This window comes from Chionomys nivalis, chromosome 25 (assembly GCF_950005125.1).
Source record: "Chionomys nivalis chromosome 25, mChiNiv1.1, whole genome shotgun sequence".
Lineage (NCBI taxonomy): Eukaryota > Metazoa > Chordata > Mammalia > Rodentia > Cricetidae > Chionomys > Chionomys nivalis.
This window is the reverse complement of record NC_080110.1, coordinates 36816432-36838913: the sequence shown is the minus strand read 5'-3', so window position 1 is coordinate 36838913 and position 22482 is coordinate 36816432. Positions and strand designations below refer to the sequence as shown.

The 22482-nt window shown below is 42.0% G+C and overlaps 1 protein-coding gene across 7 annotated transcripts in view; it reads left to right on the top strand.

Annotated features, from left to right (window-relative positions):
* Grip1 (glutamate receptor interacting protein 1) overlaps positions 1 to 22482 on the top strand; it is a 664532-nt gene that overhangs the window by 580345 nt on the left and 61705 nt on the right. For all 7 annotated transcript variants that reach the window (XM_057757637.1, XM_057757634.1, XM_057757635.1 and 4 more), the window contains 3 exons: positions 1861 to 2047; positions 2638 to 2783; positions 14797 to 14877. In XM_057757637.1, the coding sequence (XP_057613620.1) occupies positions 1861 to 2047; positions 2638 to 2783; positions 14797 to 14877 (414 nt within the window). The remainder of the gene's footprint in view (positions 1 to 1860; positions 2048 to 2637; positions 2784 to 14796; positions 14878 to 22482) is intronic.

Sequence of the window (22482 nt, the reverse complement as noted above, 5' to 3'; positions counted from 1 at the left end):
TTGACCATTTGTAAGGATGGAGGCATTCAAAATAGATACTTAAGGAATTAACTTGGGGCACACGTATTTCCAACAAAGACTCTAGAGCCCAGTAGACCATAATAAGAATTTAGAGCTGCTGTTCCTTTCTGGCAGGTTTCAACAATTCAGTAATAGATGGAGTGTTGACTGGGTATTACCAAAGAACACAGAGTATATTAGCAAATCATGTAGCCTTTAAGAATCTCTGCTAGTTACAGACACTTCTGTGAAAGGGGTCCCCAGGCTTCCAAGTGCTGTGTGGAGAGAAATGAGAGAAAGGGAAGGCACCAGGCAGATGATGGGGGCTTTCCAACTACCAGCCCTGGGGTCTCATGTGAGGCTGTGGGAAGAGCTTTGGAGTCCTCCCTCCCTGCTTCAGCTGGTGGTGTTCTGTTTATATTTAAAATATAAAGCTATGTCTGTGGATGCTTTCACTTAAAGAGGAAAATTCTGTCGCATGTAACATGGTTTGAACAGCAGCCAGCATGAAGGTAAGCAACAGGAAATATTACTACAAATGAGATAGAGAAGAAACTGAGACCATAGGAGCTGGGAAAGTCACTAACACAGGATCTGGGGTAAAAGGAGGATTCAAATATTAAGGTCTTGGGGATCTTTTAAGGGAAGGTGGAGCACAGCCCTGGGCTGTGTTGACAGAAAGCTGAAGAAGGATGGATTTGTGAGTGAAGGACATTGAGGGAGCAGAAGAGCCATGGAGTCAGTGTGTTAGACGTTTGTCAGCACAGTCAGGAAAGAGAATCATTAAAGTTACGATATGGGAGAGTGAAGACATGAAGTCAGCAAGGAAATGGGGAAATTAGGAAAAGTAGAAGAGTAGCCTAAAAGATTAGGGAGCAGAAATATACATATAGAATACAGAATATTAAATAGCAGTTTGAGAAGGGAAAACACTGTGAATGAGCAAAGAGTGTCAAAAAAACAAAAACAAGCAAACAAAAACCACCTCTATTTGTCCCATGTAAATGAGTAGGAAGAAATGGGTTTTGATTGGAGCAGGGTTGGAGTGACTTTAAGTTAGAGCAGTGAGCTAAAGACACACATGGAGAAGATGACATTGGGAAAAGGACCCTTGCAGACTGATGGCGTGTTCAAGCACAAGGGCCAGAGGCATCTAGATGTGGAATGGCCCTTTCATTGCCAAAGCAAGTAAGACAGAGATGTCCGGCTAGAGACTTGCATGAGTACAGGAGAAGTGAATGAAATGGGAGACAACAGGTGGCTGGAGGCTGGGCAGAGAAAGAACAAAACTCGGAGGGACTGAATGTGGGGACAAGTGGAATGTATGAAGTTTGGATAGCTCATCATACCCACCCAGTACTGGAGAAAGACTAGGAACCAGGAGAGCCTCACTATTCTGGGGGCCACATAGAAATCATTTCCTCAAAACAAAAAGTTGCCTTTCTCATGTCACATAGGATTGAAGTAGGAAGACTTAGAGACACCATCCCAGATCTCCTTTCCAGAGAAAGGGATCCAGACATCCCGGGATGGAAGGACCTGCCCCAAGGTCCTCCTCAGTTGAGGCTTGCACAGCCCAGGACTAGACAGCATGCTGTGATTCCAGGGTTTTCCTGTTCTCACAGTCTCTTTCTAGTTCCTGGGACGAGGACTTGGAGTGGCTACACTGGTCATGACTCCAATCTTACAAATTGGGAGATACATTTACCCTGTTAAGCTGGAAGTCAACTTTCTGCTGTAAAGCCAGTATTTAAGCTCCCTCCATTGCCTGGGAGCCTCTCTTCAGACACACCACTCTGTTTTGGAAACGCTGATACTTGCTTGAACCTCCAGTCACCCTCTTCATGTTTGTTCCTCTAGTATCTTTAGCCTCTAGCACTGTGGGATTGGCTGGACAGGTTGTTCACACGGAAACCACGGAGGTGGTCCTGACAGCTGATCCTGTCACGGGCTTTGGACTCCAACTGCAGGGCAGCGTGTTTGCCACGGAGACACTCTCCTCCCCGCCTCTGATTTCCTATATTGAAGCTGACAGCCCGGCAGAGAGGTGAGGTACTCTCCCTTCCCAGCAGTCTTTCTGCTCTGCGTTTCTAACCCCAGCAATCTGTGAATAACTAATAAATAATGGAACAGCACTCAGTGCAGCAAAAGCAAAATGTAGTTAACTCTCCATTGTGATGATAAAGTTTTATGTTCTTCATCAGGTTTGAGAAGCATTATGAGGAACAATGATTTTATTTAGCAGATTTTGTCCACTGGAAAACTAGAGGCTGTATTAATTATAAAGGAGAAAAATCTATACAAAAAGTGGCTAGCATCCAACTGAAGTTATTTCTCTGCATTGCAGGAATGAACATTCATCTTTACTATCTGTTTGTTCCGGTCAGATTATAGTGCTATCATAGTTATAAATTATTAATTCCCTGGAATCTTTAAGAAACCACTTGACCACAGTTGTAACCGTGGGACTCAAGAATGAAGGGCATTGCAGTTGACCTAACATGCTTGCCAGTAGAATTGACTCTAGAAAATCAAATGGTGATGCTATTTTGCAAAGATTAAATGAGGTAGAGTGGCAAGTGCAGCTCCATGATCGTTGACTCTAACTCCAGCCTCTCTCGTGTGGTCCTGAACTAGATGTGGGGTGCTACAGATTGGAGACAGAGTAATGGCCATTAATGGAATCCCAACCGAAGACAGCACCTTCGAGGAAGCCAATCAGCTCCTGCGAGACTCTTCCATCACAAGCAAAGTCACACTGGAGATTGAGTTTGATGTTGCAGGTAAAATCTGACCTTCAAGTCGGTGATAGTGTCAGGAGAGGGCTGCACATGACTTATGTCAGCTACATGGCAGAAAGGGGAGTGTAGATATAGATATATATTTATGTATGTATACCCAACATGTTTTTGTTTAAGAGGTTTATTCGGTCATTTTGCATTGTTTATTTCATTCACTAAATTTCCACTGAAGACCTGAAGATTGATATGAAATCAGACACTTGATGTCCGCCATGGGATGTGATTTTGAGAATTTTGCCACCTTTATTCTAACTTTGCACATTTGAGCTAGAGAAACCAGATTCCTTAGGCTCAGCAACAAGAACACCTTGTCTCACTCGTCCAGCTGCAAAGAACACGTGACAGTTAGGTAGGGAGCCGTAAAAATTCATGGGGTGAATGGATGCAAGGCCAGGAGGCAAGTGCTTGGTCTTTAGTCTAAGGAGAAATCACACTGGACACTTACGGGAATGACAAGGAGGATTCCACTCAAGATTGTTTCACCAGGGTCAAGAGGATTGAATCTAATAGATGATAGAAACCATCTCTAAATACAGAAAGGCAGGGCAAGATAAATGTGAGAAAAACCAGTGGGTCAAAAAAAAATACTAGGAGAAACCTTAGGTATCAGAGGCAGAGGAGGAGGTGCAAATGTTTACCAACCTGACTCTGAGGTATTCTTTTTTATTTTTGCTTTTTTGGTTAATATACAAAATAATTTTGTATGTTTTCATTTTTATATGTGTGCTGTGGTTGTGTTCACACCCTATTATCCTTCCTATTTTATGTTTTCCCATCTCACTCCCTCCCAAATAATTCCCCACTGTTTCCATGCCATTCATAGATGGTAGATAGGTAAATAAGTAGGTAGATGATAGATAGATAGATAGATAGATAGATAGATAGATAGATAGATAGATAGATAGACTTAATCTAAGTTCTAAATATGACAAAGAACATGGAATATTCTTTCTTTCTCCCTACCTTTACCATTAACTCTCTCTTATACCACAACTTCCAGGAAAATTCTTAGTAACACTGGGACCCTGCATGCCTTAGTCTCAGAGGAGGAGTCTAGTGAAATATGGGTCTCAGAGATTTCTAGACAGTAGCTAATAGATTTGAGAATTTGGTGCAAGTTACCATCTAAAATGTTTGTCTGCTGGGAAGGTGGCTCGGTGGTATAAAGCTTGTCTAGCATGAACTATGGCCCTGGGTTTGATACTCAGAATCACTGAAGAAGGACAAAAGGAAGGAGGGAGAAAGAGAGAATAGGAGGGATGGAGGTAGAGAGGGAAGAGAAGGGAAGGGAAGGGAAAGGAAGGGAAGAAGGGAAGGGAAGGGAAAGATTGATTGTCTTCACACAGCAAAATATGGGCCTACATATCCAGCGACTTTTACCAAAAGGTAAAGGCATACCTTTAGACACAAGGATCATATGCCAACAAATATTTGTCATGGGCCAGCGATTCTCCTGCACGATGTATATGTAATGGCAGTCAGGAGAGTAAAAGGTCCCCATTGTCATATATCTTTTAAAAGAAACAGAAACTTAATTTAAAAAGCTATCAGTGTAAAATTTTAACTGTAAGTTCTCTGATAAAAATAAAGCAAAGTCAGGAACCATAGAAGGGCGGGGGGAGCTGTTTTGGTGAGTACATCTCTCAAGAAGTGACATTCAAGCTGAGATGAATGTGGCAAGAAGGCAGAAGGCCTGGGAGAATGGCCTTCGAGCAGAGGCAGCAGTGAGGTTGAAGAACCTGAGCCAGAGGAAGAAACCTTGCGGCACAGACAGTTGCTGGAGGACAGAGGTAGGGGAAAAGATCAAGGATTGAGTTTGGCCTTAGAGAAGGTCTTGGAGATATCAGAGTCCAGCAGATACTCAGTATCCTGGTAGAGAATGTTGGTTGTACTGAAGCCAGGGAGCATATTGGTAGGAGAAGGAAATAATCTGAGCTATGTTTGAGAAGCTTTCTGAAAGGTACAGGACAGAGAAAAAACAATTGGAGATGATGGCAACCGGAGAGATGGGGAATGGCAATGGTTTCTGCAGATGGTGGCACAGTGACATTCAAAACTTGACTGTGCTTTTGTCGTGTAGTGACTCCTGAGGAATGAGGATGAATAATGAGAGACCAGGAAAGATGTAGAAGAGCATGGAAACAGGTCGTCCAGAACAGTAGTATGAGTTCTGTTTTAGATGGTGGTGACATGTCCACTGATAGCATCAGAGGGTAAATACGAATCTACTTATTTCTTCAACCGGAAGACAACCACTGAACACAGTTACTAAACCAGATGCTGCTATGCTCATATTATTGGAAGAGGCAATAGGAAGGACCTGTGTATTTTCTGGAGAAGCTCACAGCCAATTAGAGAAGAGAAAGAACGGCTAGAAGAGGAAAGACTCACAGGACTGCATAGTTATTAGAATGCAGAAGTACCTGGGGAAATGTTGACAGTGCCTCTTGGAGCCCAGGATTGGGGATACTATCTGAGTATAGAGTAAGACCAAGGAATGGCCAGTGTGTTGATGATTGCTAAAGTCATTGAGATAGAGAGTGACCCCTGGGGGAAAACAGGCACGAGGAAAGCACGTTGGAAGTGGGAGGGGCATAAGCACTGCCTAAGTAATCCTGAGACTAAAAGTGGATTGATGCCAATAAAGGGGATGAAGAAAGTTTGGGGCCAGAGAACTGGCTCAGCAGGCAAAGTCTATGACAGCCTGATGAGCTCAGTTCAATCTCCAAGACCCAGACGATGGAATGTACCACCTATAAACTGCCTTCGGCTCTACACACACATGCATGCAGTGTATGTATGTGTGCTCTATTCAGTAGTTCCCTCACAGGTTCTTCAACTTAGAGCGTTGTGGAAAGGTCAGATTTAGCTGTAGACAGACAATGGGAAGCTTGGTGGAGGAGATTCACAGTTCAGACAGAATGCTACATTTGCCTTATTGGTACTGGAGAGATTAATGCAGGCGGAGACTTGAAAAGTAGGAGAGAAAGAAATATGAGCCTTCAGATCGGGTCCCGGGAGAAATAAAAGGGGAAGAAGTATCCAGAATATTCTAGATCACCTGTGTGGAGCAGAAGGTTAAAGGTCTCTCTCCCTGTGAAACTGACTGATAGAATGTGAGAGCAGGAACCCATCTTAGCTGTGCTCAAGCAATTCATAGAAGAGCTGCAGGCAGACATGGAAGAGTTGATAGCTCAGGGCTCTGAAAAGAACAAAGATGTTTTAGAACAACCTGTGGGAAAATTAGTAAAAACCAGCCTGAAGCACAGAGCAGAATTCCCGAGGTCAACAGAGTCAACAAGCAGTCTTCAGTGTCTATATCTATAGCACTCAACCCTCGTGGAAAAGTAGAGTTCTATTGTTCTTTGGTTGGCTGATTGGTGGGTTTTGATTGTTTGCTTTTTGAAGATTTTTGTATTTTATTACGTTGTGTGTATGAGTGTTTTGGCTGCATATATATATCACATGTGTGTCTGGTGCCTGAGGAGATGGTAAGCCTCCATATGGGCTCTAGGAATCGAACCTGGATCCTTTGCAAGAATAACAAGTGCTCTCACCATTGAGCCAACTCTCCTGGATGTGTTTGTTTTTGAGGAATCTCAACTACCGAAGAATAAGAGCAGAGAAATGGATCATCATATTGAACAAGGGTTTGAAACTTCCAGAGAAAGCTCAGCAGAAGGGCTTCGGTCCAGGAGGTCAGGTTGTTGCTAGGAGATGAAGATGAGCTGTGTTGATCACACATCATGGTAGTTCATGATGTCAGAGTGCCTGCTCTCTGACCTGTTACATAGCCAAGTGCTGGGTGTCTTTAACCATTTAATCAAAAACTGCAATGGCAGAGGCTACTATTGTTATGTCAGTAGAAAATTGAGGCACAGAGTTAGTGCTGAGGACGGCATGTTAACACCAGCAGTCTGATTCTCTTAACTACGGCAGCCTGTGCTCACCAAACCGTAAGCTGATGTATGGTGGGAACCAGTACAGGATTGGCCAGATGAAATGGGAGGAACGGGACTTACAAGAAGGAGTCTTGACGAAGAAAAGTGGGTAGAGTCAGAAGAAGCACAGACGAGAAGTGGCAGCTAGGAATCTGATGCCAAGTCCAAGTGAGGTGTTGATTTAGACTGTCAGAGATGGGCAAGCAGGTGATGAAGTTGATGAAGTGGCTCGTCAGAGTAGGGGACGAATTCAGATGGAGATCTGGGAGTGGGGAAAGCATACAGACACGCACCACCACCTCAATGAAGGCTTTTAGGATGGGAGTGCTGTGGAGCCCTGAGTGCCAATCACGACCTCACACCCATCTTTACAGCAGCCGTCCCTGCTGCCTTTGCATGCCTGATTTTGTTTTTGTTCTGCTTAATTTACGTAGGTCTTTGCTCATAAAAGCCTTCACTCTCCTCACGCCTGCATATATGGTTCTTCCTAGTTCAGAATTCTGGTGTTCTATTGGATTCTTGCTTGTTTATTCTCTCTTCTCTAGTAGAAAAATCTATGACATCAGGGATTTTTGTGGTTTTAGTTTGCAAATCCACTTCTAGTACCCAAATGGTGCTTAGAATATAGCACCTCAGTAGGTCCACGGTGAATGCGGGAAGGAAGGAATTAATGAAACACATTTGGCTCCATGAGGAGATTTTGGTTTGTGTCAAAATTGGGTTTAAATCTGCTTTTTCTGGGGGTCCTGGTCTCTTGGGACTGCTTTCTTCTAAAATCTGCCTTTTTCTTGTTATATGATGACCCATTTTTTTCTGAAGTGTGTGCCTTCTAATTCCTGTGATCCAGTATGACTTGGATAGAAAGACGTTGTAAGAATCAGTCAAGTGGCAAAGAGGTTTAGTTATCAAACAAGCAAGCCGTCCAGTGGCCCCACAGAGTGTACTTAATAACTGTGACAGAAAATTAGTGTTAAAAGAATTATTGCAATCCTGTACCTTTGCCTTAAGCATGAAGAGGGAATTGGGGTTCTGGCGGGGAAACTCGAGGTCTTATAGAGATGGCAGACACTAAATCTATTGACTTGCAACCCGTTCTCCCTCTATTGCTTTACCACCTCTTTGATTAAAAATATTGCTAAATAAAATTATTACAGGAAATATTAGAGATTCACCACTATGAAACCGTTAGAACAGGCTTCTCAAACCTGGAATTCGGGGAGAAGACTGTAATGACACCACGGGGCAGTTGGCAGCAACTGTACGCTACAGTACTTCAGGAGTGCAATGGCCAGTGCATTTTGGCCGTCTTTGTAAAGACTATCACAGTATCTAAGTGTTTGCTTGTGTTATAAATGTATTTGTTTTGTATAGCCTAGAATTTTTTTGGTGTCTCATGCATCCTTAATGTGCCTACATATATATTTTTAATATTTGTTGATTTAATACTTTAATAACTTTAAGCTCCTGAAAAATAGGAACTGTATCTATTAAGCCTACTTTATTCAGTACCCAGCTTGTTTAATAAAGGTCACGAAATAGATATTTCAGGTCATCTACAATAGGCCGGGGTGGGGAATGTGGTTCCATCTGCTATCCCCCTGCCATTGCTCATGGTGGACATCACTAATTGATAACACTAATTCTCCTGATGGGTACAGATGCAACCGTAAAACCCCCAGGTCCTTCCTTGTCTACTGGAATCATCATTAGAAACTTTTAGAACCAAGCAAATCCTTTTCAGTCATTTCAGAACTTGGGACCTGGATGGAAAATATGTGGATGCAGGCTCTGTCAAGTCTGGCCTCTCCTTCTGGATTCATGCCTAATTGCCCAGATGTAAGCCATAAAGTTCCAGAGTTCTGCCTCAGGATGTTTTACACATCAAGATGAATGTTCCAGCCCTTGGCTTCAGTGCTCAGCGATCTCTATTTAATAAATATTTTAAATACCCCATAGGGGTGGTTAAAAGCGAACACACTCTTGCCTGTGTCTGTCTTTTTAAACCAGCAATGCAAGGCTATGCAAGCACCTTAGTGAGTTTAACAGGGAGAGGCATTCAAAGTTGAAAACACTCAACACTATCACTATTTGAGTTCTTTTACTGGAATCCTTTACCTAGGTAGGATTTTACGAAGTTAGAACCTCATCTTCTCCTATTTTACCCATTCAATTCTTTTAAATGATAATCTATATGACGAAGACCACAAGATCTCCAAGTTCCCACTTCCATTCTGAAGGTATCTGTTATGAGAAGTCTCAGCACAAATATATGAAGTGCTGTTGGCCATGGACCAGAGCCCTGGTGCTTTTCTCTGAGTGGGGAGAGTCAAACATTTACACTCCTCACGGGGTGCCTCGGCTGATAAATGATGTGGTAGCGGTTATCTTACTGTGCTGACAACGAGTGCTGCAGGCAGGAAATCAGACCAATGGGAAAGGAGGAAACCTTTTTACCCAAATGCGTTTTTAATTATAGTTTTAACAAAGATGAAGCAAAACCAGGGAAGTGCAAAATAATCACAGGGGTCTTACAAAATAAACATCATTTGTTTTCAGAATTACATCCACTGACGCTAAACCTGTTGTTTGTCCAAATAATGGAGCCTTCTCCTCATTAACCGTATTTGTTTACGAACCCCGAATTAAATATTCCTTTGCTTTAGCAACCAAATAATTATATAGGGAAAATACCAACTATAAAGTAAATTGCACTGGCATATAAAGATTAGAATGAAACCACAGTTTGATCAAAGTGATTCATTAGTTGATACTTACGCCTTTGTGAATTTTTCAAATCACACACAGTCAACAGTGATACATTACTCTTCCAGGAAGTCATAATATGTCCTCTGATGTCATTAATGGTGTTAATCATTGTCACATTTCCCTGAATTAACATTGTACAAAAGCAAGGAGGCCAGATGGTTCGGTGGATGAAGGCGCTTGCTACCAAGCTTGAGTTCAGTATCTAGAGCCTACAAGGTAGAAGGAGAGAACCAACTCCCAAAAGTTGTCCTCTGACTTCCACATGTGTATCATGACCCCCACCAACTCACACAATGAGAGATAAAGAGAGAGAGAGAGAGAGACAGAGAGAGAGAGAGAGAGAGAGAGAGAGAGAGAGAGAGAAGCAAAGGAGAACAGAAGAGAAGAGGAAAAGAGGGAGGGAGAAGAGAGGAACGCCACACAAAGAAATGATTGTAAAACGTTAGTGTTATGAATGTAACAGTTGCAGTTGCAGTATCAAGTATTCTCAGTCAGTGTTTCCTGGGTTCTGTGACTCTAAGTACTCATTTGTAGGAGTTATATTCATCCACAGAGGCAGAAATATAAACATGCATTATGCGCCTGTTCATTTTCTGAGAACGTTTTTTTGTTTAAATAGAGAAATGAAAATAACCTAATAAATATGAGATGGATACTAAATAATGGAGCTTCATGCACTTTTATTTTTATCGGTATTGCTGGATCCTGAGGTAGGTTGATTCCCAATTTCTGAGAAACCTCAGTACTGATTTCCAAAGTGGTTGTACAAGTTTGCATTCCCACCAGCAATGGATGAGTGTTCCCCTTACTCCACATCCTCTCCAGCATAAGCTATCATTGGTGCTTTTGATCTTAGCTACTCTGTCTGGTGTAAGATAGTATCTCAGAGTTGTTTCGATTTGCATTTCCCTGATGGCTAACAATGTTGAACATTTTCTTAAGTGTCTTTTGGCCATTTGAGATTCTTCTGTTGAGAATTCTATGTTTAGTTCTGTATCCTATTTTTTAATTGGGTTATTTAGAATTTTAATGTCTAATTTCTTGAGTTCTTTTTATATTTTGAAGATCAGACCTCTCTCTGATGTGGAGTTAGTTAAGATCTTTTCCCATAGCCTGGCGGTGGTGGCACATGCCTTTAATCCCAGCACTTGGGAGGCAGAGGCAGGCGGATCTCTGGGAGTTTGAGGCCAGCCTGGTCTACAAGAGCTAGTTCTGGGACAGGCACCAAAGCTACAGAGAAACCCTGTCTCGAAAAAACAAAAACAAACAAACAAAAAAAAAGATCTTTTCCCATTCAGTAGGCTGCATTATTTTCTTATTCACCATGTTCTTTGCTTTGAAGAAGCTTCTCAGTATCATGAGGTTCCATTTATTTATTGTTGCTCTCAGTGTCTGTGCTACTGGGGTTATATTTAGGAAGTGGTCTCCTGTGCTCATGCATTGAAGACTACTTCCCACTTTTATCAGGTTCAGTGTGGTCAGATTTATATTGAAGTCTTTAATCCATTTGGACCTGAGTTTTGTGCATGGAGACAGATATGAATCTATTTAAATTCTACATGTTGACATCCAGTTATGCCAGTACCATTTGTTGAAGATACTTTCTTTTTTCCATTGTATAATTTTAGCTTATTTGTCAAAAATCAGGTGTTCATGGGTGTGTGGATTAATATCCTGGTCTTCAATTTGATTCCATTGGTCGACTTCTCTGTTTTTATGCCAATACCAAGCTGTTTTCTAATGTAGCTCTGTAATAGAGCTTGATGTTAGGGATTGTGATGCCTCCTGAAGTTCCTTTATTGTACAGGATTGTTTTGGCTATCCTGAATTTTTTGTTTTTCATATTAAGTTGGTTATTGTTCTTTCAAGGTCTGTGAAGATTTTTGATGGGGATTGCATTGAATGTATAGATTGCTTGTGGTAGGACTGCCATTTTACTATGCTGATCCTACCTATCCAAGAACATGGGAGATCTTTCCATTTCCTGGTGTCTTCTTCAGTTTTTTTCTTCAAAGACTTAAAGTTCTTGCCAAATAGGTCTTTCACTTCTTTGGTTAGTGTTACCCCAAAATATTTTATGTTATTTGTGGCTATTGTGAAAGATGTTGTCTTTCTGATTTCCCTCTCAGCTTCTTTATCATTTGTGTATAGGAGGGCTACTGATTTTTTTTTAGTTGATCTTGTATCTTGCAACATCACTGAAGGTATTTATCAGCTGTAGGAGTTCTCTGGTAGAGGTTTTGGGGTCACTTATATGTACTCATATCACCGTGATCAAGTTGACTTCATCCCAGAGGTGCAGGACTGGTTCAACATACTAAAATCTATCAATGTAATTCATCATAGAAATAAACTTTTTCAGTGAGGTAGTCACATCTTGCTTATTTTGTGTCTGGGTCGCTCCATGCACCCTTAAGGACTACTGATCAGGCTAGCTTTATCTAAGCAATCAGATGGAGACTGCTGGCTCTGCCTGGGAGCAGTTGGGTGGCAGATTTCCGCGTGCCCCCATCCCATTGTCTCTATTGCCTCAGTCTTTGCATCTTTCAGTTGTTGTATCAGAAATGCACCCCAGCTGATTTAGGCAGAAAGGGGGGGGGTCTGAAAGTATGAGCTCTCACAGTCCTGAGGGGCTCCAATCAGACGTGCCTAACGTTGGCACTCTCCAAAATCCTGTTTGCACCTTGTGCACACATGTTTATTTCTTGCTTCTTTCTGCAGACCAGCTTTTGGTGCAAGTGAGCAAAATGCAGACCTTTTAAAACCCAGCACTCTCAGTTTCCTTGTTACCTCCAAGGTCTTAAATGCTCTCTTAGGGGGTGGAAAGGGGGTCTCTTCTGTTTTTAGAATGTTAAACGATCAAGATTTAGGAAAGGAATAGAGGGAAGGCACGGAAAGAAGAAATATTTGGAAAATAGTTACAATGTGCACAGATATATGTGATATCAGAAAGTAAAGTGTCATAATTATCAGTTATTTCATTTCTATTTCTGCCCCAGTGCATCAAAATTAGTTTGTCTTTTTGAAGTTCATTGCTTGACTGGATAATTGTGTCTGCCTCTAGTCATCTTCACGGTGCTGTCTAGGAGCGCAACAATGGTTCATATTCTTGAGTGATTGAAGGATACGAAGGTAGGAAAGAAATGTTGCCAGAAATCTCAGGGAGTCTTGTGAGAGTTAGCTTTTGATACTGGGAAATTAAGGATCCTCTCTTAGTGTTCATAATCTCATTAATGAAAAACAATGGGATAAAATAGAAAGTGGAAACAGTTTTCTAGAGTTTAAAATGAAAACTCTAGAGCAAGCAAACTTTAGATCTTGCAGCTCCTATAATGGAAGGAGGGAGAAGTTAAGTTGACATGGACAGTAGCTGCTTAATGGCAGGTAGTCCCATGGACAGTGGCTGCTTGGTGGCAGGTGGTTCCATGGTAAGAAAGACTTTTAGAAAAGAGGCAATGAAATCTAAGCATTAGGGAGTTTTAAGGCAAACTTAGGTTCTGGCTCACATCTAAGAAAAAAAAGAGAAAAGAAAAAAAGCAATTGTCAGGTTTTTCTGTTAACACAGAAATACAGGCAGACCCATGTGAACTCCAGGACAGCTCACAAAGACTGCAATAGGGGGCAGGAATTCTGGGTAGGGAAAGTATATTATCTTTATCTTAAAGTGAACTCGCCTTCCTAGGGGTGGCCCCCTATGCAGGCCCTTGACCTCCCAACCTGCCAGACTGAATTAATTTATAAGGAGAGGGGTCCAAGGCATGTCTCTACCTAGAGGCAGATTCCGTGCTTACTGTATCATTAGGAAATGGGAAACATGCAAATTCTTAATGGATAGATAAGTAAATATGCAGGTTCACTTCCTGGAACATCAGAGTGTTCGTTGAGATTAGAAGGCCAAGATATTGAGTCAGTCTTTGACACTGGACTGGTGCCAGGAATATTTTAGAAGCCTGAGAGGAACTCTGAACGTCAGCAGGTTTGCTCATCCCTCTGAAGAAAGAGCAGAGTGGAGGGAGGATGCTGGGGATCAAGATCACACCTGAACCGGATAGGCAGTTGGGGTCTTTGTCACAGGTGACTTTCTAGCATCCTGGAGGGGCTGAGGGAAATCAAATTTTTATTGTGTTCTCTCCTTTAATGCTCTGTGGTGAACCTTCGAACCTGGAAGATCAGATTCTGGGCTTGTAAAAAGTTTACTGCTTAACTTCTCAAGGGAAAGGACAAAAGGCCAAGAGCAATTTAAGACTCTTAACTTTCTCCATGAGGACAGTCCTAACTTTTGCCCGGGCTGTGCAAAATGTGTTACACATGCAGTGAAAAAATTGAACTAGGTACCGGCGAGCTCACTAGTTCCACCTGCATATCAGCTTTTGTAGTTGGATCTTTGTCTATTGGGGGGAGTAGCAAGGCTTTAGTGGGGGTGATGAACCAGTGAGAGTAGGCTAGTTTAGTCATTCCATGATCCTCCTCTTCTGTTGTTTCCTTTGCTTTTGGTACTATTACGAGGGTCTTGGATAAAGGGTGCTTGCCTAGGGTATCACTGAATTTATTCCAAGAAGACCTACTCAGACAGGAGAGTGGAATGGCGGTTGGAGAGGGAGCCACTGACCGACTGCCAGCAGAGGTCTGAGGTGGGGATTAGAAAGATGCAGCTACTTGAGAGGAAAGTCGGAGAGATGCCGAGGGTCTTGGGAAGAAAGGTTCTGCTGCAGATGTGAGGCTGGATGCCTACATCCGAGTCACCAGGGACTTAAAGTAGCGATGTGGATGAGCTCAGAAAGTAATCATTACAGATCCCAGGTAGAGCACCAATGACAACTCAAACTAGGAAAACTAACGAACTTATTGGGTTACGTGCAGGAGCAGAGGTGAGTGGTTACTCATCGGAGCATGGACAACTCTGAAACAGCTAATCACTGAAGAAGCCTACCCCAGCGCGATCACAGTTCATGATAGTAACGCAGGACCTCACTATACAACGGTCACACAGATCAATGGATCTGATCAGTCCTCTCTCTCCCCAGAAGTTCTTAATATTTTTTTATAACTTTAGTAGTCAAGCGACCTGGATCATTTTATAAGTTTCAGGGACTTCTTGAGGTTTGTGAGTGTTTACCTCTGAATCTAAAGGAGCCTACCCCTGTAACGGAATGTTTCATGTTAGAACTTCCCTAGTCTTAATGAACAGCTTTCCAGGATAGAAATGTTTTAATTCAGAAGACTATTCCTACCCAATATCCAGTCTCCTCTGAGATCTATAAACGCTCTCTTCTGTTTTGAAATTACAGAGTCTGTCATCCCAAGTAGTGGAACATTTCACGTAAAACTGCCTAAGAAGCACAGCGTGGAACTGGGAATAACCATCAGCTGTAAGTGGAACGGGCCTTTCTTAAAATACTATATAATTAAAGATTCTATATAAATCTGTTGCCAAGGGGTTTGCCGGTGTAGCGTTTTCTTCCCCCATTTCAGTATCAGCATAGGACACTTCGGAGCCAGCTGCACAGCCAGCACCTTAGCCTTGGAGGGAGATGAGCAGCTTCACGTTCTCTCTGCTGTTTCAGTTTTTCTCTACAAGATGGACATAAAGGCTCAGAAGAGAGCTCACTTGGTGAAGTGCTTGCCCTGGCAGAAAATATGAAATAGCCCAAGCATCCATGAAAAAGGCTGGACACAGCAGCACACATCTGTAGTCCCAGTACTGAAAAGCAGCAGACAGCAGGCTCGCTTAAACCATGAGCTCCAGCTTCAGTGAGAGAGCCTGTCTCAACAAAATAAAGCAGAAAGTGACTGATGCCAGCCTCTGGCATTCACATGCGTGTGTACAAGCTTGCACACACCACACGCACGCACACTCAGACAAAAGAAAACAATATAAATAGAAGCAAGATCTCCATGAAGTATGGGGCTAAATCTTTTAAGACAACAGCTCTGTGCTTTGCATGCTGTCCAGCAAGTCGTAGTGCTCAATATTTCTCACACGCCAATACACAAATAGATGACTAAGTAACTGGGTGAGCAGAAATACACATATAATTGTCTACATTTTATGCCCTGTGCTTTTCTCTAATTAAACGAATACAAGAAAGAATAATAGAACTCAGAAAATGCTTTTATATATTCTCAAGGCTTTCTGTGAGTAAATTTTGTGTCTATAATTTACAAAACTCAATCAGTGCCTTTTAGTAAATTCCTGAATTACTCATGGTACCTGGTCTGAATAACCAAACCAAAATGAAAAGTTACATATATATATATATATATATATATATATATATATATAAATGACCTTAATTCTCTTCCTCCTTAGGGATCTAGTTTTATAACTGCTTTGATAAAACAACTTTGAAAATTCCAGCCCCAGTGGACCTCTATATCCTTTCTATAGAACAGGACAGAAATAGAGCTGGTTCTGTACTCCTAATATCTACAGACTGAGTTTATCAATAAATGCCCCCAAGCAAATCAAACATATGGTCAATGCATAAGGATCAAGGAGACACAGAAGCAGGGATTCTGACCACAAGGTTTTCCCTTCAAGAAAGAATGATGAGAAAACATAAAAATGCTTCAGCACATACTGGGCAGAGTTTATGGCAGTGGTTATGGCAAAAATAAATAAAAAGCGTCCTCAATTGGGTAATATGAAATAGGGCTGTCCAATTCTACTTTAATGATATAAATTTAACACTAGAACTGCACTTTTATTTCTAATGGTAAACCACACTCGCCTGCCATCATACTAAAATGAGGACTACCGCATGGCACAGCCTCTGCAAGGATGAGATGGCAGCTGTCTGACACTGTCCGCCAGCCCTGAGTAGCCATCTGAGAGGGCAATCAACAGCAAATAAAGTGACACTCAGAGCACTAAGACACCACCCTGTAGTACAACTGAAAATGATTCAACGTCCGAATAATGCGAAGATGTTACAGTGTGTGAATGACATCTCAGGTCCTATGTGTGTGTGTGTCTGTGTGTATGTGTCTGTGTGTGTGTCTGTGTGTGTGTGTCTGTGCGTGGAGTGTGGAGTGTGGAAAGCAGAAGTCTACTTTGGGTATCATTCCTCAGGAGCTATCCAGGATTGTTTCTGACACAGGGTCTCTAAGTGGTCTGGAATTTGCCAATGAGGCTGCGCAGGCTGACAAGTGAGCCCACAAACTGCTACAAGAATGTACTGACTCTCAGCTCACCATGTGCAACTGTTACTTGTGAAGCTTTGAGTGTTGCACTGTTCCAGATGGAGAAAGGATGCACAACTCTCTCTCTCTCTCTCTCTCCTCTCTCTCTCTCTCTCTCTCTCTCTCTCTCTCTCTCTCTCTCTCTCTCTCTCTGTGTGTGTGTGTTTGTGTGTGTGTGTCTCCCACTCATTCACACACACACACACACACACACTTGTCAGCTCATCAGAGCTCCTACTGCACTTACACAAGTAGTCATCACTATGCCGCGTGTGTTTCTTCCTGGAAAATACTTGTGATTGACAAATCGAAGAAACATAAGGTACTGCAAAACAAAAATAAAAAGGCCATCCAGGAGTTGTGTGCATTGCAGTGAGAGAGGAAACTCCCAAAGGTCTCTCTCAGTTCCCTGTACACACTAGGTCTTCATTCAATGCCTGTATCTGTTGCATGCATGGATAAGACGTCTTTATCAACAATGTTCTACTGAGCACTATGCCCTCCAGGAAAGAAGCCTTTAAGTAAGATGGTGAATACAAAAGGCTGAGCACACTATTGCATGGATTAAAGATGTGGAAAACAATCGACCAAAAGGCCGAACTGCCACTCTCTGTAAAAGGATGCACTATTAAATGCGTGTGAACATGTATGTAAAATACATACACAAATACATACAAATATATGTATACATCTGTGTGTATATACACAAATATGTATGTATACACATATGTATACACACATACACACACATAAAACACATTGTGAACTTCAGCACACGTTAGCAAGACGGTGATCATTCATGACTTTACACAAAGCCTTCTAAAATATTTTAAGCAAATCGCTAGAGAACAAAAATGTAATGATCACACCAAAATACATAGTATGAAATTCTCAAACAATAAATTTTAAAAAATATATTTTTTAAGTCTAGTGTGCACTAGAGCTGTGTTACATAGACTGGAAATCCAGGCCCCTTGCCATCAACCATACATGGGCTCTGAGTGAAGCTGAGGGACTGCTATGGTTTATTGATTTTTTTTCACCATCTTTGTACAAATTCCCCTTTCTGCCTTTTTCTCCTCGCGAAACCTGTGTTCAGAAGGGGACCTTCACCATGAGAGGCACTAATGTCCACAGTGTGTCCAGTTACCCTCCGTAGCAGGGGTTCCCCACCTGTGGCTCATGACCCCTTCAAGACTATCAGAAGTATCCGCTACTTAAATCACATTCATAACAGCAGCAAAGTTACAGTTATAAAGTAGCAACAAAAATAATTTTGTGGTTGGGGGTCACTACAGCATGAAGTATTAAAGGATCCCAGCTTTAGGAAGGTTGAGAACCACTGCTCTGTGGTGAGAGGCTCACATCCCCTCATGTGTCCAGTCACACTGCAGTCCTCATTGAAAGAAAAATGGCATCCTCTGAATTTGAATGTGGTGAACAGTTTTAGCCCAATTTTCTTAGGCTCTTGGTGAGACATTCATGGTATTTTAGAGCCAGGCATTACTTTCATTGATGTTGCAGTAATATGGAATGATTTATTAGGGGAGGTGGAGTGGGGTGAACGAATAGACAAGGACTGTTTTAAAACATAGCCACACTCTAGTGCCCTCTTATTCCAACAAGTCCATAATCATGGCTCCTACCTTCCAACAAATCCACCTGCCTGTCCACTCAGAGAACTTTGCTTGTCTCTGTCCTGTGTTTGCCCTTGTCACTGGAGCCTTTTGACATTGGCATTTCCTTTTGAGCTCTTGCAGCTGGGATTTGTCCTGACAGTAGACACAGCACTGTGTGACTGTGTGTGTTTTCCTCCTGAGTCCTCACGCCAGCCCTGGGATGGCCACATTCTATAGAGAGGATGGCCACATTCTATAGAGAGGATGGCCACATTCTATAGAGAGGACGGCCACATTCTATAGAGAAGAATGGTACAGGCCAGCTGCATAACTGCCCAAAGTCAATAAAAGGCAAAGAAAGAACCGCAGCGTATTCTTTCAGCCTGCATGCTGCCTTTCCTGGGCCCGTGCATTTAGCCCTGTCATCATCTGATTGATGAACTTCCAAGAGCCTAGATCGGAGAAGCAAAAGGTGGTGTCCTATGCACGTAGTTAGTTTCTTGGCCTTCTTTCTGCAGGAACAAAGGCTTAGTTTGCTGTTCTTTATAAAAATCACAAAGCGGGCTGTATGACAGGCACAACAAATTTTCATCTTTTCTGTAAAAATAAATTTCTCCCAGAGAGGGTGATTGATGATCGTAACACTTCTAAAATTAAATGATGGTGGACGAGCACATGGTATCTTGGCAAGAGAAACGTGAAGTTTTCAATGGCAAAATCCTCTGTGAAGATCAAGAAAAGAAAAACAGATGACAGCAGCAGACTCTGACAGGGAACTTCATGCATTTTATATTCCCCAGAAGCCCAGAAACTGGGGGCCCCAGAATTTGGGATATGTAAGAATAATGGTATAGCTCAGATAGTAAAAGCAGTTGAAAGCTAAGAACCACTACAATAGTCCCTGGGATAGCTCCCACTCAGAGTAACCAAGTATCTGTCCCTGGGATAGCTCCTCCCACTGGGTGTAACCAAGGGTCTGTCCCTGGGATAGCTCTTCTCATTCACTGTAACCAAGTGTCTGTCCCTGGGTTAGCTCCTCTCATTTACTGTAACCAAGTGTCTGTCCCTGGGTTAGCTCCTCTCACTCACTGTAACCAAGTGTCTAGATATCCCTGGGATAGCTCCTCCCACTCACTGTAACCAAGTGTCTGTCCTTGGGTTAGCTCCTCTCACTCAGTGTAATCAAGTGTCTGTCTCTGGGATAGCTCCTCCTACTCGGTGTAACCAAGTGTCTGTCCCTGGGATAGCTCCTCCCACTCAGTGTAACCAAGTGTATCTCCCAGAAACGCTCAGAAGCTTTGGTGTTTATATATTTAAAAGCATGAACTAGAGAACTCCCTAGAATGCAACTAAATTCTATATAAGAGGAAAGAAACAGGATTCTTTATGACTTGTTTCTGAACACTGATAACACGGCCATGCTAAAATGAGTAGCATGATCATGGCAAGATTATTTGTAATATGCCATGTTGAAAGAATTTCAGAGGCAAGAAAGACACATGAATGTAGTGATGCTCTAGGAAGGAAGGGAACAAACCCGTATGGTTCATAATACAAGCAGAGAATGACTAAGACTGAAAAACAAAATAGTGACGTTATATGTTAGTTCACAAGTGGAATCAACCAAAGAAGTTGAAAGAGTGTGTTCCTCAAACTAATGTGGAGATATGTCCCCAATAAACTGATTGTAAAGTACTACATACAACATAGCAATACAGTACACCATAGTGTGGGCTGTTTATCTGTGGACTCGTGGGCAATGAGAAGCAATGGCTTGCTGCCCTTGAACAGCATCACGGAGACTGTCATGCCACATGGTGCTAGTGCCAGCAAATCCAAGTGTGGAAGCTACTGAAAGAAATTGCTCTCACCCTAGCAGATTTCAAAACCATAAATGAATCAACTTAAAGGCAGGAATTGTCTGTGTTTACATCTGGAGAAGCAGGAAGTTGAAGACTTGCTTGTGCACAATCTCCAACTAAATTATATGGAGGTGAATTTTTAACAAAAATAGTTGGAGCTGTCAAGATGGCTCAGTTGATAAATGCTTTAATAATTCAATTAATTCCAAGCATGAGGACCCGAGTTCCGTACTCAGAATCTGTGTAGAAACCCTATGTGTGGTAGCATTGCACTTATAATCCCAGCCTGGGGAGACAGAAACAGGGAGATCACTGGGGTTTTCTGGCTAGCCATCCCGTGTTAATTGGTTAACACCATGTCAAAAAGAAAGCCTGTCTCAAAGCAGGTGCATGGCATGACTGAGGGTGACACCTGAATTTGTTCTCTGACCTTCACATAGACACAAGCACATGCAGGTACACACACACACACAGAGAAAACTGTGTATATATATATATATGTGTGTGTGTGTGTGTGTGTATGTATATGTATATTATGTATATATATATATGAAAAGCATCATTATAATATCTTCTGAGGTTCAAGAATGTGCACCTATAGGCAACATGAAGGCCAGCTCTGTACTGCTACATAAATAGATGGCTGTGATGAGTTCTGAGTCATCTAGATGACTCATGTGTCATTAGCAGTGACGTTAGAGACACAGTGGCATTGGAGTCCAAATTATCTCATTAAGTGTAAGTTGAGAAAGACACTAGTAAGTCTAACCTCCATCGTGGAGCACACAATTTCACAGTGCTGGTCTCTTGTCCCCTTCTCAGTTCTGCTTCTCTGGCCAAGTGCATTGAGTTTTCAAGGAATTGTTATTGTTTGTCTTTGGCTTTCACACCATAATCTTTGCTTGTTCTTCCTTGTAAGTCAGTCTATTATTAGCCCATTCACTGTAGACCACCACCTTTGCAAGTCAGTCTCTTAGCCCGTTCACTGTAGACCACTGCCTTTGTAAGTCAGTCTATTATTAGCCCATTCACTGTAGACCACCACCTTTGTAAGTCAGTCTCTTAGCCCATACACTGTAGGCCACCACCTCCACCCAGCACTGGTTTGGGTACTCCAGTAGAAGTGATATAGAGAAACATTATTTTATTTTATAATAAATATGAATACTTATATTTATATATGAATAAATAAAATAATAATATTAAAATTATTTCAGAATGGAGAAAACCTTTTTATTTCTCATGACCTATAATATCTAATGAGCCCTGACTCTCTTTTTTAAACTTATTTTAAACCAACTTCTCTGAGATTCCACAGCCAGAGCCCAGTGAAGATGTGCCTAGCTCATAGTTGGTGTTCTGGAAATATGAACTAAGTAAGTGCCTGGTTCTGTGGAAATTTCCAATCAAATCCAAAGTGTTAAGTGACTATGAGACATTTCTTGAAGAATCACAAGTCTGGGCAAGATCATATGGAAAAAGACTGGAGGATCCATTTCTCTACTGGGTAGGGAAATGAATCTGATGTGGCTCGATTGCAGTAACAACAAACAATGCAGACAGAGCAGTCTTGTGTGCATTGTCTAATCACTCTGCCTTTGAGGGCTCATAATCCTCTCAGCAAAACTCTCAGGTAAAGATTGTGAATATTCATCATATCCAGCACCTGAGTCATCTAAAGACTTTGTCCTCAAGCAATCAACCTAGAAGTGCCAAAGCTATGACTTCAGCCCCAAGTGACATTTCTCAATCCCTACACTACATTGTCCCTACTGGTTTTCTATTACCAAAGCTACATGTCTATGTAAAGTCTATTAACATTTAGTAATAGTGACCTTCTTGGTAGGTTTAGAGCTCATGAGCCTAGCAATATAGGCTTGGCTTGCTATTTTCTAGATAGAGAAGAACTTAGCATTGTGGGAGGGAGGTCTCGACAACTAGTAATCGCTGGAGGATTCACCACCACATCTGTGTGCCTGGAAGTGACAGAGAGACAAATAGGTCTGTACACGCTTCTCTGTTCAATATCTTCACCACCAAGAACTTTTGGGTTTCAGTTGTGGGTGTAGATAGAGGAGAAAGGGGAATGTAGAGAGATGAGGATAGCCACCCTATGCATGCAGATGTGTAGAGAGATGAGGATAGCCACCCTATGCATGCAGATGTGTAGAGAGATGAGGATAGCCACCCTATGCATGCAGATGTGTAGAGAGATGAGGATAGCCACCCTATGCATGCAGATGTGTAGAGAGATGAGGATAGCCACCCTATGCATGTAGATGTGTAGAGAGATGAGGATAGCCACCCTATG